This window comes from Phytophthora ramorum (assembly GCF_020800215.1).
Source record: "Phytophthora ramorum isolate Pr-102 chromosome Unknown Phyram_PR-102_s0002, whole genome shotgun sequence".
NCBI lineage: Eukaryota > Oomycota > Peronosporomycetes > Peronosporales > Peronosporaceae > Phytophthora > Phytophthora ramorum.
The window spans coordinates 3,055,608-3,071,806 of NW_027150648.1; the positions used below are offsets into that span (position 1 = coordinate 3,055,608).

The window sequence follows — 16,199 nt, forward strand, 5'->3', positions numbered from 1 at the left end:
TGGCGGTTAAGCTTAGTGCTCAATATAGAGCTATCACTGTCTTTCCCCTGCTACTGGTTCTAAAGCACGTTATCCACCTGTATTAACTCCTTATGCGCTCCCTCGTCTATCCTTCCGTCTTGTCGATTGTGTTGTCATCAACAGCTTCCTCTTCGATGAATTTCTTGCGAACAAAAAGGCGGCGCTCTTTATCGAAGGCAGCGACGACGGTCTGGCTCAGGTGTTCTCGCGGCTCCCACGTCGCCACCCATTCGATGAGTTAGTACGTCTGCCGCTTCTCACGCTTCCAATTCAGCAGCCTGCAGATGTAGTGGAGATTTTCTGCTGTCAGATCTTCTTCAGCGCACCACTCCTCCTCATCGCCTAATCATTCATCATCACCTGGACCAGGAGCTGCTAACCACTCACGCACTCAGCAATGCCGACGCAACGCTTCTTCCGTTCGACCATGCAAGCGAAGATGAAATCGATCGCTTCGAGGAGGAGGGTCACGGAGGTAACCGTCGTATTCATGGTAAGTCGAAGGTGATGGATTGTCTCATCACTAGCCCGGATCTTGTACACCTTGTGAGCTGCGATGCATAGCGTCTTGAACTCCTTTGAGGAGCTGATGTCGTTCTTCTTGGGCTTGGTTAAAGGCATGGCGGATGCTTCGCCTGTTCGGGTGCAAACCGGAGAGTGAGCATCAGCGTTCTCCAAGCGATAATCATGAAAAGCAACGACTGGTTGCGACGACAAAAGGTAACCTTGTATGCATCTATGTGCTTAAACTAAATCTTGTATGTTGGTGGTGTGCGAAGAAGCAGGGTCAACTACGCGGCCGGCGGCTTGAAGTTGCTTGTAATAGCGGACATGTTCGTTGATGTGGCCAGACTTGTGCAGCTTGCGCATGGACTTCAAGACGTTTTAAGCCCCACGATCTACGATCTTGTGCTCGAGGAGATACAATAGCAACTGTGTCTCCGCGCTTGGCACCAACTTTCAGGACCTCGTCTCGATACCGCGGTGACTTCTCTTCGATCTCGAAACCATCTCGAAGAAACTGCTTCAAGAATGCGACGATCAACTTGGCATTCGGCCGTATGTACTTGGTCGCTTCGTCCGTTGAGCTACACATCCGCGGTTCTTGAGCGTACCTGGAAAACCAAGCAGTGTTCAGGTTGGTAGCAGCAGAGGTACGCCGACGCTTGGCTTAAGGATCGTTGTTGCTTGTATCTTCACTTGAAATCATTGCTGACGGAGCTTGTTGTTGTTTGTTGTATACATTAGCCTCCATGATAGACAACCCAGTGTCCAGCTTCTGGAATTAATTGTTCAATCAAGGATGCTTGTTGACGAAACATGGGGTGCTTTGGGATAGCGTTCGTGATGTGTTGGGTGGTTGCATGTTTTGCTTCAGATGTTGCCGTTGCGTTCGAGGACAGGAATGACGACTACACCAGCAGATCGTTGACTGAAAAGCCTTTCTCAACTGTTCAAGCCGTGATACGTTGAATCGCCAGTCCGTTAGTGCTGAGATTTTTCAAGGACGGATAGTGCCACAGCAGATATGCCATTAAGGTGTCGATGACGCGCGTGCTCACGTTGTACGGTGGCACCTCCTGGACGGACGAAGCATTGAACAGTGCTGCTGCTACGGACTGGGTCTTGGACTAGGTACAGGAATCGAAGCAGTCCAGCGTCAGAAGACGAACTCTTAGTTCGGGGTCGCGGCCGCTCCAGATTCGTGCAACGTTGTGGCCCTATTGAAGACGTACGCGAAGGCCTTGTTTGTCACCGTCATGTTCGACGTTCCACGATCGAAAATCCACTGCGCGCACATCCCAGCTGCATTTCCATGCTGAGCGCCGCCGCGTCGAAAGAATGCGACGTCAGACGCTCGACCACACCAGCTTTTTTGACGACTATGTCCAGAACGCGATTGACGTAGCTGTGAATCTTAGGTGCAGCATCGGCCGTCTTGATCTCATCTGACTTCTTGGCCGTATCGTGCGGCGGGATCACAGCTTCCGGGTGGTCGACCATGTCAATCAGAGGCGTAGCGGCTGTCAGCGTCGCTCGGGAGACTGTCTGCGACTCCGAAAGTTGGCTCAGAAGCGAAGCCGTTGGAGAAGACTGCGTCACCAGTGCAAACGCAATGGCGAGAAGCGGACATGTGGGGAAGTCATCGTCGGGAAAGAGCGAGAAGCCTTGTTCTTCTGTAATCTTGACACGGATGAAGCGCACGAAGATGTCGCCAGTGCCAATGGACAGGTGGGCCTTGCGAAGCATCGTAAGATCCGACGCACGCCCAAAGAGGAGCCAGAGCAGATACAGCACGGCGGCGTACTGTTTGTCCGCGGAGGTTTAAGCCGTCGAATAGAGATATACCATCACCCGCCTGAGCGCGTTCTTTGTGCATACAGAAGCTTTGTTAACAAACGCCCCCCCCCCCCCCCACACACACACACACACTCTCTCTTCATACAGTACCGTTCTAGGACTTGTCCTTTCTTCAGCAGAATCTTGTCGATCCCCGTTCGATGCTAAGGGAACTGTTCCAGTAGCCAGATCTTAGCCTGGCTGTAGTTATGCATGACCGCGTGTCGGGCTAACAGCTGGCCCTTGCGCCTTTCCTTGAAGGCGAGGTACATGCCAAACTTGTCTACCACAGCCTTAAAGACGAGCGAGGCACTATCACGCTGCATGCACACTCCCAAGTACTCCCAGCTGACGGGTTCCCCCTCGAAAAGCTTCAGGAACGAGCGTGCTGCGTATTCCCGAGCCCACTTTTGTGTTGGCCGGCGCAAGGTCGTTCAGGCTCATGTTGGGTCGGAGATGTCCGAGCTTGGGTGTTATTCTAAGAATATACGAATGACTTGCAAACTGCAGAGGGATATCAATCACTTCTCTGCTCTCTCCGACACGATACGTGGTTGTGAGACCTTTACGAATCAGAGAGCTATCTCATTGGTTAAAATAAATCGCACAGACTGATTTGATTCGTTATAAGTCAAACCAGCACCTAGCCATTCTGATTGGACACAACGGAGGATTTACGTGTTGTAATTGGTCAGAAAGAGCGACCAGGCACTTGTATTATTGCCACTTAGGAAAAGTCTATTTTTTTGTTTTTTCTTGTTATCCTCACATTGTGGCAGCAGCATGCTACCAACGTGGGGTTGCGATGCGTAGCGTTGACCGCCAACCTCTACCTCCCTCGTATCTGCTCTGTCTCAATCGCCTGCTGCATTCTTGGTTGAATCGCCAGACGCTTCCTGCTTGATGCACATCCTTGTGCGTCTTTGTTTCTGTTGCACCGCAGAATCATCTGTCTGACCCGTGAAGCAGCGCCGACGATCATATTGTGACTGGTTACACTTAGTGTTTCTTGTACAAAAACTCATTGGACACCCAAGGCGCGCCAGAGCTGCCCGAGTTGACCACGTCGAGCGTCTTGTTACGGATCTCGTCCGCCTTGGCGCGACTCACGCCTCGCAGCCAGATCTCATAGCGGTAGTTGTTGCCCGAGTCCTTCTTGTCCTTCTTGTTGTTCTGTGGGCACGCGGCAATAGTCAAGAAATACTATGTCAGACCTCTGCACATAGCAATCGTATTCTTTCAAAGTAGCAGCATTGTTTCAAACGCTGCAGACCAAACTCCAGCGCGTACCTTGTGGATGACTCGCACGCCCGTGACTTCGTTGCCTGAGTCGATGAGCTCTCCAATGGCACCTAGCACTAGCTTCTCCCAGAACGCGTCCAGCTCCTGAGCTCCAACCTCTGGCAATTGCAACGAAACGAATGAGTCCACAGCTTCTCCACACGTGAACAAGACGAGCGCACCTTTCCGGATGGACCACTCGCCACCGTTCTTATTCTCGGGGTCCTCCCACTCGGGCACAATGCCCTCCTTGAACACAGCGAAGCCCTCCACCGTTCGGTCCGCGAATTTTTTGCGCGTGAAGCCGTCAAACAGCACCTGGCTGCGATCCCCAGATACAATATAACAAAACACGTCATCCAATGCATGTTAAGACATTGTAACGGCTCCGAGTGGCAGCTGTAGATGGCGGAATGGCGCACCTGGGCGACGGGATGTTGTTCCAGTAGCCCCAAAACTCCTCCACGGTACTGAAGCTGCAGAGCTTGAAGAGCTTGTCGCCGTACGACATGTTCTTCCCCTGTTCGCGCTGCTCCCAGATGGCCCAAGGCTCGTTGAGCTCGTGCTTCTCGCTGTCTCCGGACGCCATCGTGTGCCGTATCCTGCTGCGCTCGTGGTCGTGCTGTGTTTATATCGAGGAGGGGGTCGGTTAGTGCCGATCCTGATTTGCCAAAAGTACCGCGAAATTCTGCCTTATGGTTCGTCAAAATCAACATAAAGACACTATTTCAGCAAATGGAAACGAGCTGACATTTAAGCCATAAGGCGACGGATCGGCCTTACTCGCCCTTGTACTGCGGCTTACGTTTCTCCTTGAAAGCGACGAGACCTTCGATGCGGTCCTTGGTCGGGATCACCTGCGCGTAGCAAGCGTTCTCGATAGCCATACCCGTAGCAATGTCCACTTCAGAGCCCCTCATGATCGCCTCCTTGGCCATGCGGACGCCGACAGGTCCGTTGGGGAGAATCTCACGCGCGATCTCGAGCGCCTTGTCGTAGGCCTTACCTTCAGGCACGGCGTAGTCGGCCAAACCGACCTTCTCAGCAGCCTCCGAGTTGAGGCGGCGGCTCGTAAAGATGAGCTCCTTGGCCTTCGAGATGCCTGCGGGGCAAGAGCGAGGATGATACGATGAGTACATGTACAACAATTAAGAGCAAGGACGACAAAAAGTTGGTGGCCATACCAATGAGGCGAGACGCGCGTTGGGTGCCTCCTGCTCCAGGTAGAATGGCCAGAGACGTCTCTGGAAACCCAAGGATGGCTTTAGCGCCAGCGATGCGGAGATCGCACGCCAGCGCCATCTCCATGCCACCGCCAAGTGCAGCTCCTTCAATAGCGGCGATCGTCGGCATCGGAAGTTGCTCCAAGTCGGTGAATCCCGTGCGATAGCCACGGGAGGAAGCGGCAGCCTGCAGTATCACGCCCCAGTCAACACCTCCCTGCATGCGCAAGCTATAGAGTCGTCGTACCTCCGGAGGCGACATGCCTAGACGCTCCTTCAGATCTGCACCGGCGCAAAAGACTTTGGGCACAACACTGCGCACGATTACCACGCGGACCTTGGGGTCGTAGCGTACCTGGTCCAGCGCCTGGCGGAACTCGGCCATGAACTGGCGGCCGAGAGCGTTGCGCGTCTCGGGGCGGTCCATGGTGAAGAGCGCGATGCCCGCGTCCTTGCCGCCCAGCATCTCCAGCTTGAATTGCGTGGCCGTCGTAGCCGCCGCGCTCATCCAGCGGCCGCCGGTCTGCTGCAGAGCTGCGGTAGTGCGCAACAGCATCGTCGTGAACACCATGAAGACGACAACGAATATCCGGAGCGCCAACTTCAAGCAGTCGTAGTGTGGGGTACACGAAACATCCTGTTTAAATACGAACAAGGTTTTATTGACTCATCCCATTTTAACCTCGGTCGTACTTAGCGGGACCGTTGGTGTGAATGACTGGCTGGGGCTGGCACGTTCCTGGCCTGGTGGCCCAATATGTCGGAGCATTTCCTTTTAGCAAAGTCGCAGAAGAATGGGAGCCTACAAGTACCTGGAGGAGCTGTGGAAGCGCAAACAGTCGGATGTGCTGCGCTTCCTGCTGCGTGTGCGCGCCTGGGAGTACCGCCAGCTGCCGGTCATCCACCGCGTGACGGGCCCCACCCGCGTGGACAAGGCTCGCCGCCTTGGTTACAAGGCCAAGCAGGGCTTCGTCATTGTGCGCGTCGCCGTGCGTCGCGGTGGCCGCAAGCGCCCGAACTCGAAGGGTATCGTGTACGGAAAGCCCAAGCACCACGGTATCAACGAGCTCAAGTTCGAGCGCAACCTGCGTTCGGTGGCTGAGGAGCGTGCCGGCAACAAGTTCACGAACCTGCGCGTGCTCAACTCGTACTGGGTGAACCAGGACGCTACGTACAAGTATTTCGAGATCATCATGGTCGACCACTCGCACAAGGTCATCCGTCGCGACCCGCGCATCAACTGGATCGCCAACGCCGTGCACAAGGGCCGCCAGCAGCGTGGCCTCACGTCGGCCGGCCGCCAGGGCCGTGGCCTCCGCAAGCGTGGCCACCGTGCCAACAAGATCATCGGCTCGTCGTTCCGCCAGAACTGGAAGCGTCGCAACACTCTGTCGCTGCGCCGCTACCGCTCGTAAGTGTAGCGTTAGCTCTCTGGAGACTCGCTGCATTTTGGCTGATGAGAGCCACAAGAACAAGTTGAATACATGCGACTTTGCTGCCGAGACTCGGTGTTTAATTGTTATTTTTTTGATTCGGTCTGTCTTACGCGTCTTCTGTCTCCATCGTAGTCCAATTGCCAGTAGAAATTATGGCTGCCCGTCTATTTGCCCTTGGGGCGCAGGTCCTCGACGATCTGGTGGATCTGCTCCTCGCGTTTCTTCTTGTGTTTTTCGAAGCGCTCGGCCATGTCGGGCACGTCAAACACGTCCTTGATGCTCTGCGGCACCGAGTCGATGACGCCCGTGCCGAAGAGGCCCCATCTGCGGTTGAAATCGTCCGACACCTCCGGGTGCGTCATGCGGATGCTGGCGTCCGCGAACTCCTGCGGGTGCTGGAAGCGATAGTACGCCATCATGGACACGGCCGCCGCCGTCATGCCCGTGACCGCCGAAAGCGCCACAGCCGCGATGCTCACGCGCGGACGACTCATACCGGTACTGCGCTTCTTGTGGACTGCGACTCAGACTGGACACAATTGAAAAGGCGCAATCGTTTCGATACACTTAAGCTTGAACAGAATCGATTCCATTATGGACGGGGTCTTCAGTTGCTGCAGATGCGTGAGCGTCTGCGAGGAAATGGTGAGTTGTATAGCCTGCTTAATATGTGCAATGAGGCTGCTAGTGTGTCGGCTGACGTTGCGTATGTCGTGTGGAGAACGCTGGACACAGGAAGACGATGGAGGACACGATCCGCATCGTGGATGGCTTCCTGCAGCACCCGAAGAACGGCTATTTCGCTATCCACGATGGACATGGAGGTAATGGAGCACTGTTACTATAATACTAGTAGTAATAGTGCGATCTAGGGATAGTTTCGTAATTAACGAACTGACAAGAGCTGTGTAGGTCGTTCCGTGTCGACGTGCCTGCAACGAGTGCTACACAAGAACATCGCGACGGAGCTGCAGCTGGCCGAGGATGGAAGCACAGTTGAGCAGCGCCTTGAACGGTAAGGACTGAAGTTGGCTGGGTGTTGTTGATGGTATTATAAGTGCTGTTACTGACGTGGTCGTTGTGTAGGGGCTACTTGGTCTCCGACATGGAATGCTGCCAGTCTTTTTCGGGGACGGTGGGCGCCACGGCTGTGACAGCGTTGCTGCTTGAGAAGAATTGTGCAAGGACACTTTACGTCTCCAATGTTGGCGATAGGTGCGTGGATACTAAAGTAAGATGCTGCAGGCCAATGGTGCTAACTTGTATGGCGTGCTTCGTGCAGTCGGGCTGTGCTTAGCTGCAAGGGAAAAGCAGTTCGACTCTCGAAGGTAGAGCAGGATACTTATTGATTATGCAACGATGAGGCTCATGGCTGTTATTGATGCTCTGCAGGACCACAAAGCGAATGACCAGGACGAAATGGAGCGGATTATTCAACACGGCGGCTTCGTCATTCAAGATCGCGTGTCTGGTGTACTTGCAGTTACCCGGTAATGCCCTGCCCACTGTCTTGTCGTTTAACGCGCTCAATCTCACGTGGGCTGATCGATTGCAGGAGCTTCGGAGACCGAAATCTCAAACAGGTTGTGATCGCAAGGCCGCACACCAGCGCGACGAGGTAAAGATATCTCCCGAGAGCCAATATTGCACCATGGTATCTGACGTCGCAACGGCTGCCTTCTAAAATGTATTTCCTCCAGACTTGAACCGGCGGAGGACTATCCCTTTATCGTGCTGGGATGCGACGGCGTCTGGGATGTTCTTAGTGACCAAGAAGTCGTGGATATGGTGGGATTCATACCCGTCCCCCAGCAATCTCAAGCCGCGCAAGTTCTTGTCAACGAGGCTCTGCAAAGGGGTAGCGGCGACAATGTCACTGCAATCGTCGTTTTTCTATTCTGACCAACTCTCGTTGGCGCACGGCGGCGCTTCAACTTTGATGATCGAAGCGTCGCTGCTTGCAGGATATCATCGCCGCGAGCATGGTGTCCTTCGATTGGGAAGAGTGTAGCTGCATTCTCAAGCAGGTACAGTCGAAAGCACCCCACTCACTACACCTAGAATTGTTTTATTGATGTTCTCTTCGTGGCGGACTTGCCAGCTTCAAACTGCTGCTCACATTGTGCATAACAACTTGAATCAAGCCTCAGTTCCTATTGCTGTATCCAGCGCCTCGGATTCGAAACGTGTGCTACGAACTGTGCTGGCGGAAACCCTTTCCTGTCTGCAAAGATTCCGACACTCAATTGACGCTTCGTTTCTCCAGGATGACCATCAAACCTCAAACCAATCGGACGCTAACAGCATGAACGCCTCCTACGTGACTCAAATGCAACTGGAACAAATCACGGAGCTGCTGGCCACCATTCAAGTCTGCACCCGTCGCAAGATCCCCACCATCAAGAGCATCCAAGAAGAGCGTCAACAAAAAATGCAACACGAGTTTGATGCAGTGGCGCAACTCGACGATGTTTTGTCGAGCCATAATCTGCCTGGTGTTAGTTCGGCAGACAAGGAACGGCTAAGACAACTAATTTCGCAATCAAGGCAGCAAGAGCAGCAACTCACATTCCATCGAGGGCTTCTGAAAGCTCAGCAGGATATCTCGGGCGCTGCCAGCGAGTACTCTGCAGAGAACTTTGCCTACGGAAACACTCCGTTCCCGACGTGGCTGAACCTCTTCACACAAACAGCAGTACTCGACGCAATTGCGCTCAACCCGAAGCAAGCAACGTTGACAGTCTTCGGATCGTCGTCCGGGTCTCTCGTGTTCTTCGCGGCCATCGTCCTCGGTCTTTCTTGCGTCGGTGTCGAGATCCTCCCGTTCCTGCACAACGCAGCAGAGCAGACTCGCCGCGAGCTACAACTCCCCGAGGCCAAATGTCGCTTCGTATGCGCCGACATGCTCACCGTTCCGGTGCACGAAACCATGATTCTCCTGCTCACGTCGCAGTGCTGGGATGCGGGTCTGTACCGGCAGGTGCAGACCAAACTCGAATCCGAGCTCCGGCCCGGGGCGCTCGTCATCGACTACAAAGACGCCCTGCAACGCTCTCCGCGTTTCGAAATGGTGCAGCAATTGACCCGCCAACGCGTGTCCTGGACCGAGTCTCAATCGCTCTACATCTTCCAACGCACGCAATAGTTGCACGTAAAACAAAGAGCTCATCCAGGAAGGTACTGGTCTGGCGGGTGTTCAGCGCCTGCATACAAAAGCCAAGTTAAACAATTTATAACTTCAACGTAAGTAGCCATTCCAAAATCCGTCGCCTCGAGCGCACGCAAGATGCCGTCGCCTCCACCGGCCTTGGCGCCACCCAAGACCGTCCTCATCGTGGTGAATGTGCTGCCGTTGGTCTTTGAGCGCAGCGCGGCGTCTGCCAGTGGCTGGGGCGTCTCGTGGGCCACCAGCGCCACCGCCATGCTCTACCGGACCCTAGTCAGGGACGCCGACCAATACTCGCCGCTCTTCATCGGGTGCCCGGAGGTCTTCGTGGCCAAGAGCGAGGAGGCGGCGCTGGAGAAGCAGCTGCTGGCGCTGCGTTGCGTCCCCGTGTTCCTGGACCCGCCTGTGGCGCACCGCTACTTCCAGGGTTTCTGCAAGGGTGTGCTCTGGCCGGTCTTCCACAACGTCGTGGACGTGTACAACTCGGCGGAGCTGCAATTGGACTGCGAGGAGGAGAAGAGCAAGGCTAATCAGTGGTGGTTCGGAGGGAGGGAGGAAGAAACCAGCGGCGTCAAGAGTACGTGGTGCGACCCCGTGTCGTGGAACCCGGCGGCGCAGGACATGTGCTGGGCAGACTACTGCAGTGTGAACAGGTAGTGTCTCACTAATAGTGGGTGTGGTGAACTTGTGGCTAAACTTTTATGTGAGGAGTGCAGGACGTTCGCGCGACGCGTGGTGGAGAGCTACCATGGTGGTGATCTGGTGTGGCTCCACGACTTCCACTTCTTGATGGTGCCGTCGTACTTGCTGCGTCGTCTGCGTATGGCGTTGGTCACGATGTACCTGCACGTGCCGTTCCCTTCGAGCGAGATATTCCGGTGTCTTGCGATGCGTACGGAGATCCTTCGTGCGATGCTGTGCGCGGACCACATTGGGTTTCTCATCTTTGAGCACGCGAGACACTTTCTTACAAGCTGTAAGCGATTGTTGGGACTGGACTACAAAACGTGCCCAAACGGCATGCTCGTCATCGAGTACAATGGACGCAAGATTCACATCTCCTGCTCTCATGTGGAGCCGGATGTGACGCACTTGCATGAGATGCTGGACCAGAATGAAGCTGATGTGAACGAAACTGCGCTAAAGTTCGCAAAAAACATTGGGGACACGATTAAGGCGGGACGAGACCATGAACAGCGTCCAATTATCATTGGGTCTGTGGACCGCTTGGAAGGCCTCACAGCTATCCCATTGAAGCTGCGTGCATTTGACCGCTTCTTAGCGACACACCCGGAAAAGCGTGGCTCTGTCGTTCTTGTACAAATCGGTATCACACTCGATTCAAGGCCTAATGACTACCACCGCATACGAGACTATGTCCTGAAGTTTACCGAGGAAATTAACCGCCGATACGCACCTCCTGGAGGAGTCGTGGTCTACTTCGAAGAAAAGAGGAAGACAACGTGTGCTGAGCGAGTTATTTTATGGCGTATGTGTGACATATACCTCGACACGTGCGTTCGAGGAGGGCTTTCATTGCTGCCATTCGAGTACATGATCGCGCAGCATCGAAACATCCAGAGCAAGTCCAGGACCAGTTCAGGTTGGAGCAGCCCGAGAGGAAATTTTGACATTGGTGGCCTTGAGCGCAGCTTCGGCATCATGATCGTTTCGGAGTTTAGTGCGTATAGCCGCATTTTGAGCGGAAGTTTGGCCGTGAACCCGTGGAAAACAGACGATATGGTTGCTACCTTTGCGAAAGCCTGTTCGATGAGCTACTATGAAAAGCACAACCGCTTTTACGTCAACTACAAGTTTCTGGTAGGGAAGTCTGATCCGACACCCTGGGGCGAGCGACTTCTAGCTGATGTGGAATCTGTTACAGCCAAGACAGAAGAAGCTTCGTCAGGTGAAGTGGTTCAGGTTGGTTTCGGGTTTGACTTTCGTATTATGCGGTTTGAGTCGGGATTTGTGAACCTGGATGTCGACGAGCTAGTCAAGAAATGTACAAGCACGTCCCGTCGACTCTTCATTTTCGATTATGGCGGGACCCTAAGTTCTACTGCAAGCATTTTGGATGAGGAGGGAGCTCAGTTCTCACACCGCGACGATTGTGCTAATCAGTCGTCCCATAGTTTGAACATGAGCGACCGTAATGGAGACTGCACGGGTCAAACGGCCGCTCGATACATTGATGGGAAAGTTCGAAAGCCGATTTCTGACGAAACCCGAGCTAACCTCTGGACACTCTGCGCTGATCCGTGCAACATCGTGTTTGTAGCCAGTAACACTCAGCGCGCAGCGCTTGACGATCAATTTGGTTCAATTCCGAATTTGAATCTCATAGCAGAGAACGGCTTGTTCATACGAAAAGCAGGAAGAAGTCGCTGGGAATGTGTATGCGATGAGGACAAGCGGACGTTCGACTGGAAAGACGACGTGAAACGTGTGATGCAGGCATACGCAGCACGAACGAATGGATCTTTTCTTGTTGAGAATGCAGCGTCATTGTTGTACGATTACCGCAACAGCGATCAAGAATACGGAGAGATCCAGTCGCTGGAGCTGTGTGCTCAACTCCGGAAAATTGTCGAGGTACGTTTTTGTAGCATTGCACTTCTTCGGATTTCTGTAGAAGTTCTCACCTTTTCACTATTTCGTGAACAGAGGGGCGAAGCCACGATCATCCGTGCAAAAGGATATGTGGAGGTGCATCAGTTTGGGGTCAGCAAAGCTGTGGCAGTGTCATTAATCCTGAAGGTTTTAAAGGAACGGGTTGGTGTACCTGAGTTTGCCTTTATCGTGGGCGACGACGACTCCGATGAGAAGGTGTTTCAGGGTACGTGCGACTCACTTTTTGCTGGGCGCCTGGGCGCTAAGTATTATTGCTCTGGCATTGCAGCTGTCCACGCATTCGTCGATAACGAGCCACAGTTGGAGCATGTGGTTACCTGCACTGTCGGGAAGAAACCGAGCAGCGCCAAATACTATGTGGTACGTGCTCCGCTTGAACACCTCGCATATAATCTGCAATGATTAAATCTTGTGCATTCGTGGCGGCGTCTTCTCCTTCAGGATAACATGTCAGACATCCTCAGCGCTCTCCATGCCATCGCCGTTCGGGTGCGAACACCACAATGGATAGTGAGGTATATGTGTTGCTGTAATTAACCAGCTTATGGTGCCTGGATCCACAGCTACGCTTGGCAAACTCCCGCATCCGCCTGTTCCAGCAGCCCCGCACGTTCAGCCGCCAGTTCTTCAAGCAAAAGTCGCTCGTGTCGAAAGAGCTTCTGCAGACGCTCAACCGAGAGATGCGGTCGTTGTCCAGCGGCTCCGCCACCATGATGTCTGGACACGACAGCGACGAGTTCTTTGCACCAAGTCCACACGAAGTGCCTTCCACAAATTGGACTGCTCTCGGCACAGCCGTCGTCGCGGGCTGCATCATCGGCGCGCTCGCCGCTTCACAGCGTCACCGCCTCGCACGACAACTGCAGCGCCGATACTTTTCGTGAACTTCCACCGCTTTTTTTTTTTTTTCATAAATCGGGATAAAATCACTATAAAGTATGTTTTACCATTTCATTGTTTTTTTTACAGCGTCACCATGGCCGCTGGCAGGGTCAAGATGCTCTTCTCGGACGCGCCTCCGGACGCGCTTGAGTGTGTAAACGCCAACTATAACACTAGAACTGCTTTGTATCTGATGTCGCCGTGCTGTTTGCCCCCCGCAGGAAGTTGCTGTCTCCGAGACGTAAGCTTTTCTACGGCTTGTTCGCCTTCGGGCCTGGCACTGTGCTGGGGTTGTACCTCTACTCTGTGAAGAGACGGATGGACCGTGAGAACGAGGCGCTCCGCATGGAGCAGGTAGAGAGCGAGATAAATGCCGTCCAGGAGCAGCAGGACAAGGAATCGGCGCTGGCATCCGCTATCCAGGAAATGCGCAACCGCCTCCGACGACTGGAGGAGGAGGCTATGGCTAGTCGACAGAGCGCCGCAACGGTTGCAAGTGCTGCTGATGATAAAACAAAAGAAAATATGAAGTTGGCTGCAAGTGAGAGCAAGATCGAGGCGGCTTTGGCCGTTCTGAAGAAGGAGCAGCCGGGAGAGCAGAAGGCTGCAGCCTCGCCTGCGTGGCTAAGTTCGTCGTTGGACGGCTCTCAAGGTCGCAGAGATAAACGCCATCAGGAGATGCTGCAGCAAGATGTCGCTGCGCATATTGCCAAGCTGAAGGACCAGACTAAATAACGCAACTCCGAACACTTTTGTAAGTCACGGCAACTTGAATGATTCAGAACTACAGCTTACACACGCGAGTTGCTGCCATATATATTGGATAGCACTTTTGTTATTGCCTCTACTCGAGGCCAAAGCCAAAGACTTCCATTTGAGATACCATCGTCAAGCTTCGTTCCAGCTCCTCCATGTCGCGGTACATGGGCAAGTCGAGTCGGTTGAAGCATGTGTGCGCTTTGGGGAACAGGTCCGCCTTCTCCTTCTTGCCCCGCGTCACGAGCTGGATCGTGAACTGGTGGATGATACCGCTGGAGCTCATGAGCCCACGGAAGCCCTCGACGGGCACGCGACTGGTTCCAGTGACAAACTGCAACAGCCGAGCACGTTCCTCGGGTGCAAGACCCTCGACAACAATCCAAAACCACTGCAGCACTCCGTTCTGCTCTTCTTCGGTGATGTTGCCTTTTCTGTTTTCCTCGGGCTTGATGTAGCGCACGTGAGTGTGCGCCTTCCAGTCAGCCGTGTCGATAGTGGGGATGCCGCAAAGGATCAGCTCAAGCTCCTGGTAGTCGAACACAGACAGCAGCGCCTTCGGCACCACATCGTAGATGCCCATGAGGAACTCTTGCAACTGGTCAGCAATGCTGTCCAGCATGCGGTGTTCGAGGACTAACCGTAAGTATTCCTCCTTGTTCTCGTCAGTAACGTCGACGTTGCGTCCATTTTCCTTGAGATCCACCTCAGTACCATTTTCAAGCATCACACTAAACGTCAGGCAAAGAGCTTCCACGTGATTGTTGCTGCGAAGCCACTTGCAGTTCCGGTGCAGCTCTTCGTCGAGGAACTCAAGGTCGGAGAACGAGATTGGAATACCAAGCACGTGCTTTAGCAACGGCAGAGCTAAGTGGGCATCAAGCACAAGACCCTCAAAAAGCGCCTTGCCGATCAAGATACCAGCTAGGCGGAACAGCTTCAGGTGGGTTTCGTTCTTCTCATCAGAGAGCGGGTCAATCCAATAGCTCATGTCTTCGCCCTTCGTGGGGACGAAGAGGCCCATCTTCTCACTGAAAATCTGTTTGCAGACGATTCCGAACCACTCTCGTAGCAGACCACCTGCATCGATACCCGGCTCACCATCAAACGTAATCTTCAAATACGCGTGAAGGGCGTCAGGTGGGGCCTCAGCAAGCTGCAGCGACTGCTGAATGATCCGTTCCCGCGTCACCGCTTCAAGTGTGGGCAATCAAAAGGTTAGCTTCATTGCAGGAGCCACGGCACTCAACAATATGGAGACGTACTCAGTTTGGCGACGGCTTCAGTCACTGGGGTAGCAATGCGGGACAGCTGCACCAAGAACCACTGCTTCTTCATGCGGAAACTTAGTGCCATCACTCCCTACAGTCAAACAAGCACAACCGTGAACACCTCAAGCAAGTACACACGTGCACGAATCGCCACAATTGCCCACCTCAAAGTCAATATTGTCAAGCCCCTTCCCAAACGATTCCATGTCAATCGACACTTCATCGGCTTTGGTCCACGTCAGCCGCCCCGTAGCGTCGTACATCGACACAAAGCCTTGCGAGCGCAGGTTATGGTAGTCTGTGACGCTCTCTCCGTTGGGCCCCGCTAAACTCGTCGCTTCCGCCGTCGACGGTAGCGTCGCCTGCGCTGAATCTCCACCCTGCAGCTCCGGTAGCGGGTCAACCGCATCCGTACTATTTTGCCGGACCCAATGGAACTTGCCATCGGACAACTGCTTGCGTTGCCAAAGGCGTCGTCGGAACGCACCGCGCTGTCTTTGCGACAAGCTCTTCCTGGCCGCCATGGTGTTCATCCGGCGCTTAAAGAGCGCGCGTTGCCTCACCCTCAACGCCTCCATATCCTCCTCTTCTCCTGCCCCACCGGCCACGTCGGCGCCCGTGATGCCTCGACTGTTGTTGCGTAGCAGCATCCGCGAGCTCTTCCGGCGTCCGAGCTCCGTGCTCATGAGGAACCCGATGCTGGTGCCGCACATGAGGCAGGTTTTGCGCTTGGCACTGTTGGCCAGGCCGCAGACGACGCACTGCCAGCCTTTGCCCTCGTCCTCGAGCTCCGTCTCTTCGAGCTGGTCGCGACGCAGCAGTCCATCCATGAGCTCCGACTGCGCCGAGCCGGTGTCCGTGCGGTAGCAGCACATGTAGACGATGGTGCAGACTGCGACGACCGCGGCCACGCCCAACACGATCCCGATCCATTTCACGGCGGACACGACGCTTTCCACGTCGCTGGACTGCGACGACATGGTCGAGGGAATTGTTGGTCTGGTCTAGAGAGCGAGACGGGCGTAATCCGCCTTGGTGGGACCTGAGCACTAAGAGTGAGTCTATACTCGTGTAAGTACGAATTTTGGAGTGTCAACTTGCCTGTCAACCGCTACTTTTGGTTGAAGCGCGTCGAAGATGTGCATGCATGATATTGTTTGCATTGAGTCAACGCCAGACTATCATTGCA

The 16,199-nt window shown here is 54.1% G+C and overlaps 8 protein-coding genes across 8 annotated transcripts; 4 read left to right on the forward strand and 4 right to left on the reverse strand.

Moving 5' to 3' along the window:
• Positions 1-3,360: 3,360 nt before the first annotated feature.
• Positions 3,361-4,231, reverse strand: KRP23_2420 (Eukaryotic translation initiation factor 4E-2; the record flags this gene model as incomplete). The annotated part of the gene is made up of 4 exons (XM_067887153.1): positions 3,361-3,534; positions 3,652-3,761; positions 3,825-3,964; positions 4,065-4,231. 4 exons carry the CDS (start codon positions 4,229-4,231, stop codon positions 3,361-3,363), a joined length of 591 nt encoding a protein of 196 aa, XP_067749767.1.
• A 190-nt stretch (positions 4,232-4,421) lies between these two features.
• Positions 4,422-5,436, reverse strand: KRP23_2421 (Methylglutaconyl-CoA hydratase, mitochondrial; the record flags this gene model as incomplete). The annotated part of the gene is made up of 3 exons (XM_067887155.1): positions 4,422-4,744; positions 4,827-5,052; positions 5,113-5,436. 3 exons carry the CDS (start codon positions 5,434-5,436, stop codon positions 4,422-4,424), a joined length of 873 nt encoding a protein of 290 aa, XP_067749768.1.
• A 223-nt stretch (positions 5,437-5,659) lies between these two features.
• KRP23_2422 (60S ribosomal protein L15) lies at positions 5,660-6,280 on the forward strand (the record flags this gene model as incomplete). The annotated part of the gene is made up of 1 exon (XM_067887156.1): positions 5,660-6,280. One exon carries the CDS (start codon positions 5,660-5,662, stop codon positions 6,278-6,280), a length of 621 nt encoding a protein of 206 aa, XP_067749769.1.
• A 185-nt stretch (positions 6,281-6,465) lies between these two features.
• KRP23_2423 (uncharacterized protein) lies at positions 6,466-6,795 on the reverse strand (the record flags this gene model as incomplete). Its single annotated transcript, XM_067887157.1, has 1 exon — positions 6,466-6,795. One exon carries the CDS (start codon positions 6,793-6,795, stop codon positions 6,466-6,468), a length of 330 nt encoding a protein of 109 aa, XP_067749770.1.
• A 148-nt stretch (positions 6,796-6,943) lies between these two features.
• On the forward strand, positions 6,944-8,203 carry KRP23_2424 (Protein phosphatase 2C-like protein 1; the record flags this gene model as incomplete). The annotated part of the gene is made up of 8 exons (XM_067887158.1): positions 6,944-6,946; positions 7,023-7,125; positions 7,214-7,316; positions 7,388-7,516; positions 7,584-7,629; positions 7,694-7,791; positions 7,857-7,919; positions 8,002-8,203. The coding sequence occupies 8 exons, from the start codon at positions 6,944-6,946 to the stop codon at positions 8,201-8,203; spliced, it is 747 nt and encodes a 248-aa protein (XP_067749771.1).
• An 80-nt stretch (positions 8,204-8,283) lies between these two features.
• KRP23_2425 (uncharacterized protein) lies at positions 8,284-9,446 on the forward strand (the record flags this gene model as incomplete). The annotated part of the gene is made up of 2 exons (XM_067887159.1): positions 8,284-8,328; positions 8,403-9,446. 2 exons carry the CDS (start codon positions 8,284-8,286, stop codon positions 9,444-9,446), a joined length of 1,089 nt encoding a protein of 362 aa, XP_067749772.1.
• A 141-nt stretch (positions 9,447-9,587) lies between these two features.
• On the forward strand, positions 9,588-13,718 carry KRP23_2426 (Alpha,alpha-trehalose-phosphate synthase [UDP-forming] 6; the record flags this gene model as incomplete). Its single annotated transcript, XM_067887160.1, has 8 exons — positions 9,588-10,120; positions 10,184-12,062; positions 12,135-12,306; positions 12,370-12,461; positions 12,543-12,590; positions 12,665-12,981; positions 13,071-13,133; positions 13,205-13,718. The coding sequence occupies 8 exons, from the start codon at positions 9,588-9,590 to the stop codon at positions 13,716-13,718; spliced, it is 3,618 nt and encodes a 1,205-aa protein (XP_067749773.1).
• A 109-nt stretch (positions 13,719-13,827) lies between these two features.
• KRP23_2427 (E3 ubiquitin-protein ligase TOM1-like) lies at positions 13,828-15,990 on the reverse strand (the record flags this gene model as incomplete). The annotated part of the gene is made up of 3 exons (XM_067887161.1): positions 13,828-14,933; positions 15,005-15,101; positions 15,175-15,990. 3 exons carry the CDS (start codon positions 15,988-15,990, stop codon positions 13,828-13,830), a joined length of 2,019 nt encoding a protein of 672 aa, XP_067749774.1.
• Positions 15,991-16,199: the final 209 nt, after the last annotated feature.